This window comes from Fusarium musae, chromosome 4 (assembly GCF_019915245.1).
Source record: "Fusarium musae strain F31 chromosome 4, whole genome shotgun sequence".
Classification (NCBI taxonomy): Eukaryota; Fungi; Ascomycota; class Sordariomycetes; order Hypocreales; family Nectriaceae; genus Fusarium; species Fusarium musae.
The window spans coordinates 679,206-695,394 of NC_058390.1; the positions used below are offsets into that span (position 1 = coordinate 679,206).

The 16,189-nt window shown below is 49.6% G+C and overlaps 4 protein-coding genes across 4 annotated transcripts; all 4 read right to left on the reverse strand.

The window, feature by feature from the left end:
* Nucleotides 1-236: 236 nt before the first annotated feature.
* J7337_005161 (uncharacterized protein) lies at nucleotides 237-1,205 on the reverse strand (the record flags this gene model as incomplete). The annotated part of the gene is made up of 1 exon (XM_044822843.1): nucleotides 237-1,205. One exon carries the CDS (start codon nucleotides 1,203-1,205, stop codon nucleotides 237-239), a length of 969 nt encoding a protein of 322 aa, XP_044681334.1.
* A 2,828-nt stretch (nucleotides 1,206-4,033) lies between these two features.
* Nucleotides 4,034-5,254, reverse strand: J7337_005162 (uncharacterized protein; the record flags this gene model as incomplete). The annotated part of the gene is made up of 1 exon (XM_044822844.1): nucleotides 4,034-5,254. The coding sequence occupies one exon, from the start codon at nucleotides 5,252-5,254 to the stop codon at nucleotides 4,034-4,036; it is 1,221 nt and encodes a 406-aa protein (XP_044681335.1).
* Nucleotides 5,255-5,768: 514 nt separating this feature from the next.
* On the reverse strand, nucleotides 5,769-7,833 carry J7337_005163 (uncharacterized protein; the record flags this gene model as incomplete). Its single annotated transcript, XM_044822845.1, has 4 exons — nucleotides 5,769-6,660; nucleotides 6,746-7,154; nucleotides 7,205-7,639; nucleotides 7,743-7,833. 4 exons carry the CDS (start codon nucleotides 7,831-7,833, stop codon nucleotides 5,769-5,771), a joined length of 1,827 nt encoding a protein of 608 aa, XP_044681336.1.
* Nucleotides 7,834-10,021: 2,188 nt separating this feature from the next.
* J7337_005164 (uncharacterized protein) lies at nucleotides 10,022-12,001 on the reverse strand (the record flags this gene model as incomplete). Its single annotated transcript, XM_044822846.1, has 3 exons — nucleotides 10,022-11,252; nucleotides 11,310-11,877; nucleotides 11,935-12,001. 3 exons carry the CDS (start codon nucleotides 11,999-12,001, stop codon nucleotides 10,022-10,024), a joined length of 1,866 nt encoding a protein of 621 aa, XP_044681337.1.
* Nucleotides 12,002-16,189: the final 4,188 nt, after the last annotated feature.

Here is a 16,189-nt window from a genome sequence, read left to right on the forward strand (position 1 = left end):
TAGTATACCTACCGCAGGCCAGGATCGTGGAGGCCAAGAGGCTCAGTACTGCGAATTCAGAAAGTCATAAACCTGGCTTGTGAAACCAGTAAAATTTAGTCACATTATTCGGCTAATGTTTCGTTTGTATTACTGTTAGCTGCTGTATATGATGCCTGTTCATATTCCTGGCACAATATTACTACTATGTTCAATGACTTACACACCGACTTGTTAAGTGCACCAAAATCTCACCTTCACAACTGACATTCATACTTCTTAGCCTGCCCTCCATTGAGGCCACTCTCAAACATCAACTCCAAAAACTCGAGATCCGCCAACGCCTCCTCGACGCTCTGCCTTTTATCCGGCCTTCCCTCAGCCAACGCCTTCGACCACGCCTCAACCTCCTCCGTCACACCGCTCGTCCTCTCAAACTCTTTGACAGCAGGCTCACCATCCCACGGCGTAACGGTCACCTTATCTCCGTCGACCACCACAGAGCCCTTCTCGTAGCCGAATTGGAATACTGAGGTGCTCATCTTGGAGCCGCAGGACTGCTGGTACGTGCCACTTACACCGCTCTTGAGTCGGACCACCGCGTTCACGGTGTCGATTGGTGCCAGGTGAGGTTGTATCTGAGTCGTGAAGGCTGTCACATCGACTGCTGGATCTGTGAGGAGCTGTCGTGTCGCTGCAGAGAAGTGCACTCCGCCGTCGAGCAGGAAACCACCCTGAAACTCGGGCTTTGCACGCCAAGCGGTGCCGTACCATTGAGAATCCTCGCTCATGTAGAAGAACACACGTACACTGAAGTGCTGCAGCTTTCCGAGCTTGGAGGCCTCCGCAGCGGCATAGTCGAACGATGGCTTGTACCGAAAGTTCTCTGCAATCGAGAAGGTAGCTTTGTCTCCCAGACTACGGTAGTACTCAATCAACTTCTTGCCATCAGCTACGGTGGGCGCAAGCGGCTTCTCGGCAAGGACATGCTTGCCAGCAGCAAGAGCAGCTCTGATGTGCTCGGGCTGGCTCGGGATGGGCAATGCGATGATGACGGCTTCAATGTCTTCACGAGCAAGAAGGTCGTCAAAAGACTTGCCGGATCCCGAATCGGCCGAGTACAAGTCCGGGTCTTGGCCGGAGCGGGTGTTCAGGGCAGCCGTCTCCTTGGCCGACTTGAGAGAACGGGAGTAGATGGCCTTGAGGGCGAGATTATCTGCCTCCATGATAGCAGGCTGCCGGGCTTCTGTTCAGCATTCATTCTGCATACGTAATTGGGCGGTTGTATTGGGGGTTTCGCACCATGTGTGCCTGTTTAGCGAACAAGCCTCCGCCGATCAATGCTACGCCGATGGGAGCCATTGTTGATGCTGCACTGTACTGTAGGCAGAGCTATTTTGAGGTAGTTGTTTGTTATCTTTGGGGGTAATGAGTTGCTACCATATGTCGGCAGTTCTCTTGGGAGAATAGAGAGAACAAGAGTTATGATGTCTTGTTGGAGGGCGGGGTTTCCCCTCCATCATGGAACCCCCACTGTCGATTCCACCTTGTTCTGTTTCGTCTACGTAGAGATTTGTCAATCATGGATGTTGGTCAATGTGCATATTCAGTTCAGCATACAATTGTCTATGTACGTGGTATAGTTGAAATCTCTTCAACTCCAAGGTCTAATATTGTCATCATGATATACAAGTGAGGTTACCATCTCCCCTGTCTATTTTAAATGCCCTGTGCTTCTTGAAACCGTTACTAGTCCAAAGCACCAACGGAAATAACTCACCACCAAAGAAAGATCCAATGCATCATGGTAACATCCATGGATCACATCCTTCACCGCTGCTACAGACCCCTGACGTCACTGAATGTAAATATTCCGTCGGACACTTTCGGTGTACTGTAACTCACTGTATGCGATGCAACTCCACCCCCGACTCTTCTCCACCAAGTCTGAGTGAGTTAAGTTTGAACTGAATTGACGGTACGTACGTATCAGTATTACCGTGCCAAGCCAACAGGCATAGAAAGGGAAAAGACGCATGAGAGAAGCTGAAAATCCAACCCTGCTACAACTACCCAAAGCAGTCGAGGTGTGGCAGGGCGTGTGCATGCATCGGTCGCGTCTGCAATCTCCTCTGTTACTGTCAGTGATTATTGGCTCCAACTGCCATGAAACACAATAAAATAAGAACAAGATAGAGAAGAGGACCCTGCTCAACTACCGCGACGCACTTGTACTGATCGGGTATGTATAACCATCGCAACCGTTGGCTTCTTCTGTGCCGCGGATCTCACTCCGCAGAGCCTATGTGGCTGTCAGCTAACTAATCGACTACAACCGTAACATGCAACTGTATCCGCTACACTAGGTACATACACTACGGATACCTTACCAGGCTTACCTTGCGGGCTACAGCTAGGTACCTACAGTACTAGGTAGCTTAGCCTGCTTAGGTATCTAGCTACAGCCTCCCTACAGTTACACCTACAGGCAGTAGTACATGTGCGTGATGAGATGGATGCGATATGATGCAGCCAGTGCATTAATAAACTTCGACTTATCAGTGGCATGTTGCTTCGTACCTGTTCATCACTTTGCTTTTTTCTTCTAGGGCTCGGTATACGGTGAGCCTCATCATCCCATCTCCCTACACCTTGGATCAATAGCTAAACCTTCAAACAACGCCCATGACACCACTTGTAAGCCAAGGAATTCCGCTTCCGCAGGCATTCTAGCATTTTCAACATCGCGATACCGTTACATTCAACCTCCACCAGATCCCCTGTAGATCCCTCCCTCCCTCCCTCCCTCTGCATTGCTCAACGAACCCCCACAAAACACCAGCCTTGGGCATTTTCCCATCGCCTAGAGCGTCTCTCTTGTTCCAGGCAAGCAAGCCAAGCTCACAGACAGATATGACATATCGTAAACTTGTGCGGCATCTTCCGTACATACGTTTTGTCGCGCCATACTCAAATGTATGTCGCTCATTAGTGCCATTGACCTAACTAAACCTTGAAACCCTCCTATCTCCGGAACTCGGGCCCAGGAACGCACTCGCTAGCGTCACTGGCATCATCGACATGCCCATCCCATGGTAGGTACTGTATGTACGGTGCTAGAACTGGCATGCCGTCTCGTCTCCCGCTTCTCGATGGTCGCCAAGCAAGGTTACCCCCATCACCACCAACGTGACTGAGTGATTCCTGAAATTCCAAGTCGTAGCCGAAACTCAGTTATACCTACCTAATCCCTTCAGGCTTGCTTCACTTCACTTCACTTCGCTTATGTTGGTTATTGGTTGGTGCGCTTCAGGCCTGAGACTTTCGGACTCTATCAAGCTGCCGCCCGGTGCAGGGCGTTCGGTTGGGTCCAACGAAGATTCTATTCCGCAGCGCAGGTAGTGAGGCGTCCTCAGTTTGAAACAGCTGATGTGGAAGGCAGTTGCCTCGCGTTCTCTCTGTCATCCCTTGTCTTACAAACACCATGGGTGGTGTCATTATCGTATCGTAGTGTCTCAGAACTTACCCTGTACTGTAATGGGATTCGGAATCTTTGTATGTTTTACGATTAATAAACTGAGATCTGTCGAAATGATTATGAATCAAAGTACTTTTTCTTTCCTCTTGTTTTGTTCATAGTACGAATATGCTGCGAGAGGGAGCGAACGAACTGCTCATCTTCCAAGTGACGGGTGAAGAAGGCCTAGGGTAAGCTTTCTGGAGACGCCATGTTCAACCATGAGGCCTCCTGGTGTATACAACTCAAGTAGAACGATACTAGACAAGTTCAGATATAATATCAATTATATATTTGATGTACAGATAGAAATCGTGGCATGCTAGACAGTAGATAACGACAACGAATCAACCAAAACTTCGGAATCGTGCGTGCCCATGCATGAGGTGTTCAACAAACGATCTGTGAATAAATCTTGAGGGAATGCAATCCGGTTTGTATTCCAGCTTTCATGAAAAATTCTCAAGCAGAAACTGTTGGTAATGGTGATTTCATTTCGTGAATCATGATATCTCGAATAACATCTCTACAATCTCATTACACCGTCCCGGCTGTATCCTCAGCAATACCATGCCACTTATTAAACACATTATTCGGATCATACTTCCTCTTCAACTCCCTCAACCTAGGCAGATTCACCCCCCAAGCATCCTTGGGTGATATACTATCAGCCTCAATGTTGATATACACTCCCACAGGCCCCTTACTCCAGTGTCCACCCGCCGTAGCTGAATACCCATTCGTCTCCCGGATCCTCTTACACAGATTCCTGTTAAACAGCCGTATCTCTGCATCGTAGGCTGGGTTCTCCCATGCAAATGAAGTCATGGCGTCGTAGTAGTCGCCTCGATTGGCGTAGGCTGTTGCATCCTGGGGGACTTCTCGAATCTTGTCCGTTGGGAAGAACTCAATAGCTAAGACAGACTTGCCCATTCCATTGTGTGATTCACAAAATTTCCAGAATGTTTCGGCTGTTTGTAGCATTAGTTCAATATCCAGAGGCATTGTGATGTTGCCTGAGCCCATGAGTCGTCGAATGCCGTGGTCCATGACGGAGTTGAGGAGCGTGTTCGTCTTCGCCGTCGCCATCATCTCCGTATCGTTAGCGATTGCTTCTATCTCGAGGAGGCCAGAGAAATATCGCTTGGCATCTGCCTCTGAGCCGTGAAACAGAGGAATAGCAGACACGACACGGCTCGTCTCATCAGGCCCAAAGCCAATACCCAATGCGAAGCAATGCCCCTCTGAGTTGGGTCTTTCATATAACGCATTCGCAAAGTGCAGCAAGTCACGTAGCTTATCAGCTGAATACGCCAAATTTCCACTCCAGACCTTGTCTTGTCGATGAGCTCGAGATACGAAGCGAGTTACGACTCCGAATTGAGCACCAGCGCCTCGAATAGCCCAGAACAGATCCTGGTTTGCGTCTTCAGACGCTTCGACTATCGTCCCATCTGCAAGAACAACTTCCACCTTCAACAAGTTGTCTATGGTAAGACCGTGTCGAGGTGTGAGAAAACCATGGCCTCCGCCGAGTGTAAGTCCTCCAACCCCTGTGTGATTGACGACACCTCCGACTGTCGCCAGACCATGTCGCTCAAGGGCTGTATCAACGTCTTCCCATAGACATCCCCCTTCGAACGCGACAGTCATAGCTTCTGCGTTGACTTTGACCTTTCGCATCTTTCTTAGATCAATGACCATGCCCTCGCTTGACGAGGCACCGCTGGATGAGTGGCCACCACCGCATACGGTCATTGGTATTTGATTCGAAACTGCAAATTTGACCGCCGTGGACACCTCTTGTGAGTCAGTCGGTAAGACGATAGCTGCCTATGCTATGTGAGTCTCGTGAGGGAAGTCGTTGCGTTCGACATACTGCTCTCTTGACGCAAGCCGCGCTCCATCTTTGCAACACTACCTCGTAGCCATCGTCTCCAGGCAAGAGAATATTGCCATTCGGTATGTTGTCTCGAAGCGGAGTGAAATCGTACATTGTACCACGTAATGCCCAAATTCGGTGCCGTGCAATATGGACTGCCCTCTTCAAGTGATCAGAAGCGGCATGAGAGGGAGCATCAGCCTGTACATAGATAGAGGGGAAAGCGAGTATTTGACAATTTTTATGGTTTTACAAATACTCACAGTTGAGACATGTCGTCATTGAACATCTAAACGGATATGATCTCCGCGTTCAGAGACCATTCATTGCTCGTATATGCATGTGACTGAAGACGGAACTTGGTGCTCTGCAGAGCCGAGGTCTGCATGTTTAAATATCTTCTGATGATTCCACATCAGCTGGTATATCGACAGGCGGTAATGCGTCTATCATCCCAAAGCCATATTTGTCCACCACTTTCTCTCCTCCCATAAGGTCATTAGTATCATCGCGCCCTCCTGCGAGCCATCTTTGTAATCTAAAGGAAGTCTTCGCTATGTGATTAAAGACGTCCCAGTTCTCCATCCCGATGGACATCATTGTAGACATGGTCAAGGTCTTGATGAGACGGCCAGGGCGAATCTTGTGACAATTTGTCACGAGGGCAATCATGACCCATGCGAAGATACCGAGAACTGATTTCCAAGTTGCCAGACCGGACTTCCAGATCGATAGCCAAAGAACTTGAATGTCTTCTTCAGAACAGGCAGAGCTGATTGGGGAGCGATCAAGGATTGCTTTGCAATAGATCAAGGCCACTTTGCGGATGACGCGATACATGATGTCTGGAAGTAGGGAGGGCGATGAAGACTTGTCAGTTCTAAGTGATCCCGCAGAACTGCCTGGGCTCTCGACAGAGCTTGCTCGAGATGAATGGGAAGGTCTTGGAGATTGAAGAGCTGGGGTGTCTTCTGGTAAATTCAGGATCCTCTCGTGAAACCACTGAGCCGTTGAGAGAACTCTTTGGACATGCTCAGACCTCGGGTTTCTAGGTAAAGCTAGAATGGCTGAGAACAAGCCCCTCATGTCGTCGAGTATTTGAGCAGTACTTGGGTGTAATTGTAGAGAATTCGAGCATTCTTTGAAAGATTGCCAATTGCTGATAAAAGGGGTGTTGAAGGCCGTGTTGAAGGGCATAGCTCGTGAATCTCGGAACTCGAAGCCGGGATGTCCATACATGGAGGGCTTGATCTCATGTGCGAGCGCCATGACGATGTCGTGACTGTACCACGTCAGATTCTTGTACGGCGGAGATCAAGACACCGCAGCTGCAGGATTCTCTTGGCAACTGCTGTACAACAACTTACATGAGGACCATCTTGGCCAGATAACCACGCAAACCGAGCTGAGACAGTCCACCTCTCAGGTTGATCATCCCCCGAAGACCACTAAGGTGTGCTTTTAGATCATGTGTAGCACCCCAGTACCAAGAATCAGCAATCATCTGGACAACACCAAGGACTAAAGTATCGCTCGTTTGTGCTTGCTGATCCGTGAGCTGAGAATTCAGCATTCGATAAACCTGATGCTTGTGTGCATATTGTAAAGCCTTGGAAAAATGACGGGTTTCGGACAGCCAGCACGATGATGTGAACAAGACGATTTGGAGAAGGAGGGGATCTTGCAAAGTGCAGGGAATCCAGAAGTTCATGAACTCGTTCGCAGGATCTGGATTACCATCTACTGCACATTTGAAGCGTGAGAGTAATTGTAAGTCTAGGCCACGCATTAGTGACAAGTAGACAGAAATGACAAACACAACTTACGAATGCGTACTAACTCCTTGTTTAACTTGGTAGGTTTCATGGGAAGATACTCTAGCTGTACTGGAGAGCCATCAACTGGCGGGATGATATTGTACCGCTCATCGTAATCTTGAGACCCTAGGATCTCTGCGACATGTTCCTTGGAATAATTGAGTTTGGCTGTTGCGGTGCTCTTTGCCGTGATGGTCCAGACTGACTGACGTATCGTGTCGTCGTCGTCACCATTTGGTGATGAATGAATCTTGTAAGGTAACCATAGATCGGTTCGTGGTTGTGTAGCTGAAGTGGCAACGGATGAGCTGGGACTAGTCACCGAAGAAGTTGGTGATCTTTCGTCCTCGAGATAATAGAGAGCGTCTTGGATAGTCGCAGGGTTGAGATGTGAGTAAGGACCTTCTCGTACATCTACCACTAGAGGTGGTTTAGGCCGTGAAGCTATTGGGTGATGTCTAGAGCATGTTAGTCGCTGTACTGTAGACGAGATATCCTGGAAGGGCAGTGATGAAGGGTTCATTCACGGTAGTACAGGTACACCGACCTTTTGGAAGACTTGACTTCATATATACATTCTGGTGAGGGAAACCGACGAAAGCAATTTGTACATGGTTGACTTTGAGAGCACTACGCATGTTAGTCGGGTTTTGTCCGGGCATAGGTACAGAATTGGTTAACATGAAAGTGGCAAATAGTTAGGCTGAAAAGACCAAAGATGTCCCAATTCAATTGAGAAGTCCTCGATGTATAATAAAACTCACCTTTTGCTTGCGACGACGGCATTCAAGGCACGATGACGTTTGTCGCGGAGCTCGTTGTCGAGGTGCGACTTGCATCGGCGTGGCTCCAAGTACCGGCATCGTCGTTCCACCAGCAACTTTAGCGATTCCCTTTTTATTTACGGAGTACTCCTCTCGCTTTTGCAATACCCCAAAAAATGATCAGATCGAGAGTGTTAGGCGGTAATATTCGGTGTCCCCTTGACGTCGCTCAAGCGACTGATTGGCTCAGCGCTCCCAAATGAGAACCGGTCAGAGACGCTGACTGAGGTTGTTGGTTCAACGACAGGCCAGGGGTCAGCGGCAGGTGGTTGTTGGTTCCAGTTAGTTAAATCGAAGATGCAAGTTTGTGTGTTGCAAACTGCAGGGAGAGAAAAAGAAAGATGGGCGTGCCTTTTTTCTGTTTTTTTGGGCTTAATGACTGAAATGCCCTGATGTTGTAGGGGTTCAGTTGAGAGCCATGTTTGTTCCTCAGAGAGGAACAGAGACAGAGCCAAGAGAGAAGAAGAGCAGATGGGAATATATCTGATGTCAATTTGAAGCGCGAGGCCGAGCCTGTTGACCAAACGCGGCAACGTGCGGCTGTAGGCTCTTCCAAGGCCTGATGCTGGTCCAGGGAGGGATTATCTGGTTGCAGCGCAGTATGCGTGTCTCTGGTGCACAGTTCCGCGGATGCAGGGAGTCTCTTCCTCTCACCTCTTTTCTTGTCCTGTCTTCTCTTCCTTGGGAATACGCGGGTTGTAGATAGAAGGATCCAATATCGATGCAAGGTCACCCCCAGTACAGTATCGAAAAGAAAAGCACCTGTTTTGTTTTGTTTTCTCCCCGTCGTTGAAGATGACAGAAACTCTCAAATCTTCAGAGGCGTTTGACAATATGCCAAGCAATACCAGAACAAAGAAATGTCTAACCAGGGTCCGCGTGTCTTTCCGTGGGTGCCGATCACAGTGACGATTCGCTTGCTTGCTTTTTCTTCTTCCCTCCCTTCTAGCGGATGTGATGCAACAAAGAGAAGAGGTTGCTTGGAAGAGAGAGAGAGAGAACACAGCAATACTGATACTGTTATGCACCTCTTGTCTTGGAGATGGCTAATCGTACCGAGTCTCGAACTTGGATTAACACGCCCTAGCCAGAAACGTTTGCTACAAACTCTCCAATTGAAGACGACAGGCTCAAACATGAATCGAAGGTTAAATTGTGAAGCTATCCCAAAACAGTCAAGCATAGTCGCGAATACCGACGGACGGGGGAATGGATTCTCATTTTTAGCGCCAAGGCGAGCTTCCAGGCTTTCAGCTGCCTCGTGGCAAGACTCTCGATCAGTCCATTGTCTCAGTTGACAGCTGCTGATAACGAAAAGAGCGAACCGTGCGTTACATCTGAGGAGGATGTATAAGAATCCTACGACATCCCTCGAAGGAATATTCGTCGCATATTCGTCGTAGACCAGAGGCAAACAGGGGTTCTTTACGGCTTTCTTACTTACCGTACGATCTATCAAGGCCTAGGCCTCGGCAGGGAACAATCAGTGGGGGGCCGGATGCTACCGCGAGCCCCGTCGTATCGAAGATCTGCTCACCCGCGATCCTAGAACCTTCAAATCCTCCGAAGCCCAGCTAATCGAACAATGAGACAACATAATTCCAATAGATCCCCATTTTCCATTTTAATTTAACTTTCGTATCTCCGAAGAGAATAGGCAGCCTTTATGAATAAAAAGCTAGTTTCCATTATACAAGTACAGCCACTTTGACCAACAGTATAGTAGCTATCATCCCAGCATCTTTCCATCAATTTCATAGCATCAAGTACATTCAAAGGTTCGCATCCAAATAAAACCAGGTGGTATCTAGTCGTGCAGAATTAGAAGCAAAAAGAACAAGAATCATCATCCCCAGTTCCTCCACCCTCAACGCCAGTCTTATAATCGTTCTAGTTCTCGTTTCATGGATTTTCGTAGATTCGAGCTCATAGTCAAGCTCGAGACGTTATTTTATGAAAAATTGCAAGGATTGCCTCGTCAAGAAGCGGCATCAAAATATGCTTATCTTCCCCGGTAGTCGGGCTTTCGGGCCATGTTCACAGGCGGGGGCTCGTCATCGTCTAACGGGTAAGGAGGCGCGGCGGCCGCAGGCACTCTTCGACCTTGATGCTGCTGGCTCTCCGGGAGAGGCGTCTTGGGTGGCAGCGGCGGCGGTTCAATCCGTGTCGGTGGCGGCGCGGCCATGTTGGGAGGTGGCCTGGGATACTCGTCTGGGCTGACAATAGCGATCAAGTCTTGGCCCGACACACCTTCGCGGTACTGCGCAGGTGTAGGTGATGATACTGCCAAACGATCCTCTGGATGTAAAGTCGGAGCGCTGGCGCTAGGACCACGGGGTCCTAGGGGAGGAGAATTGGGAACGTTATGTGGTACAGACGTTTCTGTGTGCATTCGTTCGTTGGAGCTTCGTGGCGAACCGTTATGGTTGTTGTTGCGGATATGCAAACTATCTGACCCCGACTCGAACGAAGACCGGCTCGCGGGGCTGTGAGGAAGTGGAACAGTAGTTGGGATATCGCCTGCAAGCTCAAATGCCATAGGCATCTCCCATGTGGTTGAAGTTGACTTGACAAGTTCTGGGATTCCTTCCGGAGCTCGTGCATGACGGATCCTGGCTCGATGAATTTTGGCAAGCTTTGATGAGATGCCCTGAATCATCCTTTGCTCGGCCTCCCTTGACATATACCGTCGAGTACCAGTGCTGATTTCGCCCAGTCGGTTCCACTCATTCATTCCAAACTCACCAACACCGACTTCCACATTAAGACGGTAGTAGGCGTCGATACTGACATTTCGTTTTCCAAGGTGCTCGCGCATCATGTACTCGTGGATCTTCTCGCAACCCTCGATCTTGGCAATCAACTTCCTTCGCGCATCTGCAAAATCACCCAAGAAGCCTTCATACCACATCTGCGAATTCGAATCGCTACCCTTGGGCCGTCTACCAGTACCGACGCTAACAAAAACACCCACTTCGCGACCGGGCCACTCGTTGACCACAGCTTCGTCCAGGGCTTCTGGACTAGGGTTGAAAGTGCCGACGCCGTCATCGTGAAAAACTGATTGACCAATGGTGATGGGCTTGAAGGCCAATCCGATCGCACAAGTGGCTCGACCAGCCTGCCAAATCTTGCAGTCGAACTCGGGAGGAGGTTCTTTTCGAGAATCGTAGGACCGCAAAAGAGCTGCGGGTGAGCCTCGAGGAGAACCCTTGTACACTGCCGTCACCGCACTAGAAAATAAGTTAGCGATGCTGTCATGGGTAGAAAGTCGTTGAGGTATGACTCACGTTTTGGTGCGGTTTTCTCGATGATCGTATAGGCGCGCGTTTGGATCGCCGTATCTCGAGTTATACGCAGGTCGATACGCCATTTGCGAGGCGGGACTGCGAGCGCTAAAGCTAACGGTGCTTGCATTGCTCTGGTTTCGGCGAGGGGCACCGGCGCTTGAGTACATTGCAGCGTTGAGAGGATTTGTGAGGGGAGAATCTGAGCCATCGTTGCCTTCCCTCTCCTTCACCGTGTGTTCTTGGACAGCCGCCTTGATAGCCTCCTCAAGCTTGCTGGCCTTGAACAAGGTCGATCGATAGGGAATGCCCGCAATAGTCTTGTCGGTCTGGAAAACCATGCGCGTTAGACGAACGTAGAGCTCCTTACACGTCTCGAGGTCAAGACGCAATCGACCCAGCATCAAGGCAATCAGCCCGCCTGTACCAGTACCGACGATTAGGTCGAAATGATCGCATGGCTTGGGAATTTCGTGTCGCTTGGGAGCGCGGCCTTCGATCTCGACAAAAGTTCGGTGCATAAGCTCCTGGATAATAATGAATATGGAGTAACCGCGGACACCTCCCCCATCTGGCGCGTATTAGCATTGGATCAAAAAGAGCAGACGTCATCTTGGCGGGCGCTTACCGAGTGATAGAACTCGAAGAGGCGGGCCTTTGGTCGTATCCTTTCTCCTGACCCCGCCGGAGTCCATGGGCGCAGGGGACGTAGTTGTGTTGCGGCTTGCGCTTCAATCGAGTAAAGAAAGTTGAAATACAGGCGATTTGGGTGTTTGTAAAGGCGTCACTGTCGCGCAAAGCTGTTGGTGAGCTGTAGACGGTCTTGACTCTTGTCGCTTATCGAGATCAGGTGGGCGGTTGTGTTCAGAGGGTTGAAGCTGATCACGCCGCGTGGGCTAAGATGAGTGATCTTTGATGTTTTGGAGAAGTCGAAAGCTCACGTCAAGATTTGTTGATTGATCTAGGTACAGTAAGCAGATTGTGGGCAGCCCAGGCAGTCATAGTCATAGTTCCCAGCAGAGCAGTTCTTGGCTGGCAGTGAGCAACAACCCAAGACTAAAGAATCGGGTCGGCACTACGTAACGTAACGCAGGTCGCCCCGCCTCATGGAAGCCCAGGGCACCTCAGCCATTTTTTGGATCCATCATCCCTGGAAGCCCTGACGCAACAGTGAGCGGACCTCCCGGATTTGCGCGGGAGCCAGGCTCGTTAGTGGAGGAATCTTGGAAGCCTCTACTGAGAACAGCGAGATGGTGCCCCTCGACCCCTGTAAATTTCGAGTCTTTGACTGCAGAAGCGACGGGAACCTGCCCAGCCTGGAAGCTCACGCGCCACTCGACATCCTGACAGCGGCTTGTCTTGTGGTTGGGCACAGACAGACAGGGCATTTCTCCTGGCTACTGCACGTTTAATAGAGGACATGGGGGATGCAGATGATGATCGCTGAATGCCTCTCGCTCTCTGCTCGCTCAGCCAGTACGCGTAGAAATCATGAGATCCAATTGTCTGGGCTGAAATGATGATACCATATAAACTCTACATCCCGTCCGTTCCATGTGGTTCGTAGGCACGAGACGGCTAGAGAGTGGCTGTGTAAGCTTGGCTCTTCTCTTTTTGACCATCCATGCTCTCCCGCCCGTTCACGGGTCCATCGACTGTTCTTGGCGTGTTCCAAGAGCTTTGGCTTTTTTTTGCCTCGATGATCTTCTTGGCTTGTGGTTTGTAGAGAAGAATCGCCTGCATTTGATCTACGAAACGAATCAACGGGAATGGGCAGCTCCGTTCGGAAAGCCCATATCCCATCAGTGGCATTTTCCACAAGAAGGGATGGGATTTACAGTCGCGGAAATAGAACGACCGAAGTTGGAAAATGTTAGTCCTTCGTGAGCTCTGATTGGCTGTGTCGATCTCCAGGCTGTGGCTGTGCTCGCCACACTCCCGCAACCGAGCCTCGCCCACTTGTCAGTTCACTGTCTTCAGGGTTTCTTATTAGAATCAGGGACGTTAACAATCTCGTCTCCATATTGGGAATGCTGGGTTTCTCGATACCGATTCTTGAAATCTCTATGAGGGAGCCAAGCGATACCCAAGAGAACCACAATTGCCTCTATCGAGTTACATGGTGCACCTGGATTTCTTGGGTTTCGACGGGAATCCACGGATTAGTTGAACGTTACACCCAATCTTCGGCACACGGCACCAAGGCTGTATCTTTACTTTACACGAGCTCTTGACGAGACGCGCGGTCTTTCTTTTCATCGAGAATCTTCTGATTGAGATACGAGGGTTAAGGATTCAACCTCGTAATCAACCTTGGGGCTCAACAGTTTTGCTTACGAAGTCCGATGAAATGCACGGTCACTGTACTCGTCAACCTATTGGCGAGGTGTTACTTACAATAGATTAATAAATCCTTCTAGCCTTGTGTCTCTTGAGTAAGTATTTGTAACCCCCAAACATGGAATGGAACGTCAAGAATGCAAGCTGATCTGATTACGGTAGAATGAGGAGATGCAATGTCTCCGCTTACTGCAGCAGGCTCTGTATTCCCTCCCAGTCTATAAGCCTCCACTTACACCCACCGGAGTTTATTTCAGAGCCCTACAGAGTATCAACTGAAGCTGTCAGCATCCTTCCACTTTCGATATACCGGTTGGTGTAATTATATTCGAAAGGAAGTGAAGGATGCATCGCGCATTCAGTGATATAGATGGGGTCTTCGCCATTCTCTAACAAACTTAGACGGTAGTTAGACGGAACCTCCTCCACATGCAAGTTGAGCAGTTGAGTTTTGCCGAATCAACAGGGATAGGTGGTGCATCTCAAACAATAGGGTTGTTTCGATGCGTCAGCCCTGCCCACACCGAGGCTCTGCTTTTGTGGTTGCTATCTGCAGACGTACCTCAGGATGCTAGGCTGCGAGGCAAGTGATTCTTATCACTTATGCAGCCCAATGGCCTCATATGTGAGTGGCCAATCCATTGACTTTCAAGACATCTACTATCTACGCTGGAGGCTTCGGGTTGCATGACCCCGTGCCAGAGAGCATAATGCAGCAAGCTCAAGGTCTATAACGACTGGCGACACAGGCTGTGCTCTCTGTAATCAGTGTTACCGTCGTGCATGCTTAGGACAAGGTTGCCGAGCGACCCTCTCTCGCCAGCTGCTGCATTCATTTGTTGCAGACCCGGCTGTTTCGTGTTCTGCTCTCCTACTCGTCCTCCACGGCGCAGCAGCTGTTGCTGGCTTGTCCACAGCCGTGTTGACAAGTCGACACGGCTCGTCCGGGGGTTGAGTTGGGTGCGCCATTTCTCCACCCCGAGAGCTCATTGATGCAATACTTTCGATTTGGTTATGCCACGGGTGACATTGAAGTAGGAATCGAATGATAACCGAGGACGATAGCAAGTGTTTGGGTGTAGTCGATTGAGGGGGGCTTGCGCCGTTGAAACTTTGAAAGCTGATCAGCTTGAGCTAAAACGCTACAACTGCAAAACACATCTCAGGGTCTCAATAAGCGGCCCACAAAGGACAAGACCCCAGACCAGCCTCGGTGCTCTTGGTCTCATCGTAGTTAGCGTTCAGGTGGACTGGGATAAATTCACACATTGTAGTACCTCGACACAGGTGAGATAAGTAAGGTTGGCCAGGTAATGAGGGTACTGCCAGTAGAGGCCGTTATCAGAGTTTGGGGAGTGAAGCCAACTCAATGAGAGTGATTCACCACAAAAAGAAAAACTCCATATTTGACTCTACCGTTCCCCAATGTGTCAATCTTATCGCAGCCCACCTGGCGTCTCAGTGAATTTGTAGCGTGTTGTGAGAATAGAGGGGGACGGAGTACGAGGCTCGGATTGGCTGGGGGAGTTGTTCAAAGTTGTGTGAGAACTTTAGCTGTGCTGGCCATGGATGATTTGTGCAGCTCAAGCTCAAGCAAGGTATCTAGGTAAGGCGCTGGAAATAATGCTGATCTAGGCTTTTTCTCTCCCACCTCCTCCTCCTTCTTTTATCAGCTGAGAACTTTTGTGAAGCCTTCCATCTTTGGTTCCATTCGTCAAACCCCCTCAGTTCAACACTCAACCCCTCCATGGTAGTTCCAGCTACTTTTTTTTTTATCTTCTCACAGGAGTTGCTGAGACAAGACAGCTGAGTCTGCTACTGAGCGAAGTGAAGGTGAAATAACCTGATACTGGGAAATTGTCCAAAAGTGAGTACATAATCAAACAAACAATCAATCAGTATTGCTCTTGTTCGTACAAGGCGAAACACAAACAGCCCCATCTTACCCAGCTCTCGCTGAGGTGCGTTGCACGTTGACTTCCATTGACCTTGCTCTTGGCGAGTGAGAGGCTGACGAAGTGGAGGCGGAGGCCGCCACTTTCAGTTTGGGCTCTCCTCTTCTGTGGCATTTCTGCTCGGCTAATAGCCAATGAAGAACCCCTAGCACCAACTGTACCCATCTTCCATGACCTGGGCCTAGGTCGGCCACGATAGCCTCGCCGAGCCAGCCTCACCTGTTTCCTCTCTGCCATTTTCTTCTTCTTTCACCTCTTCCATTGCGACTTTGGGTCTCTTGACTTTCCACATTTCTGTAGCCATTGGCGCCTAGGCACCTTGTCCCTCCTTCTGACCTCATCAGCCGAGACTTTGCTCGCACATCGCTCGATTTCGATTTCGATTTCAATTTCCCTCGCCTGCTCGTATATTTTTGTTTCGCTGTCTCTATTCACTTCTCTTCGACGTCAATTATACCGAAATTGCGACGATATTGATTCTTAACCAACGACTAGGTAGCAGGAACTTTCGTGCTCGACTCCCTGGCCGATTCGTCCTCGATTGATCAATGACCTCCGCCGGCTTAACCTGCTGACGACTGCATCTAC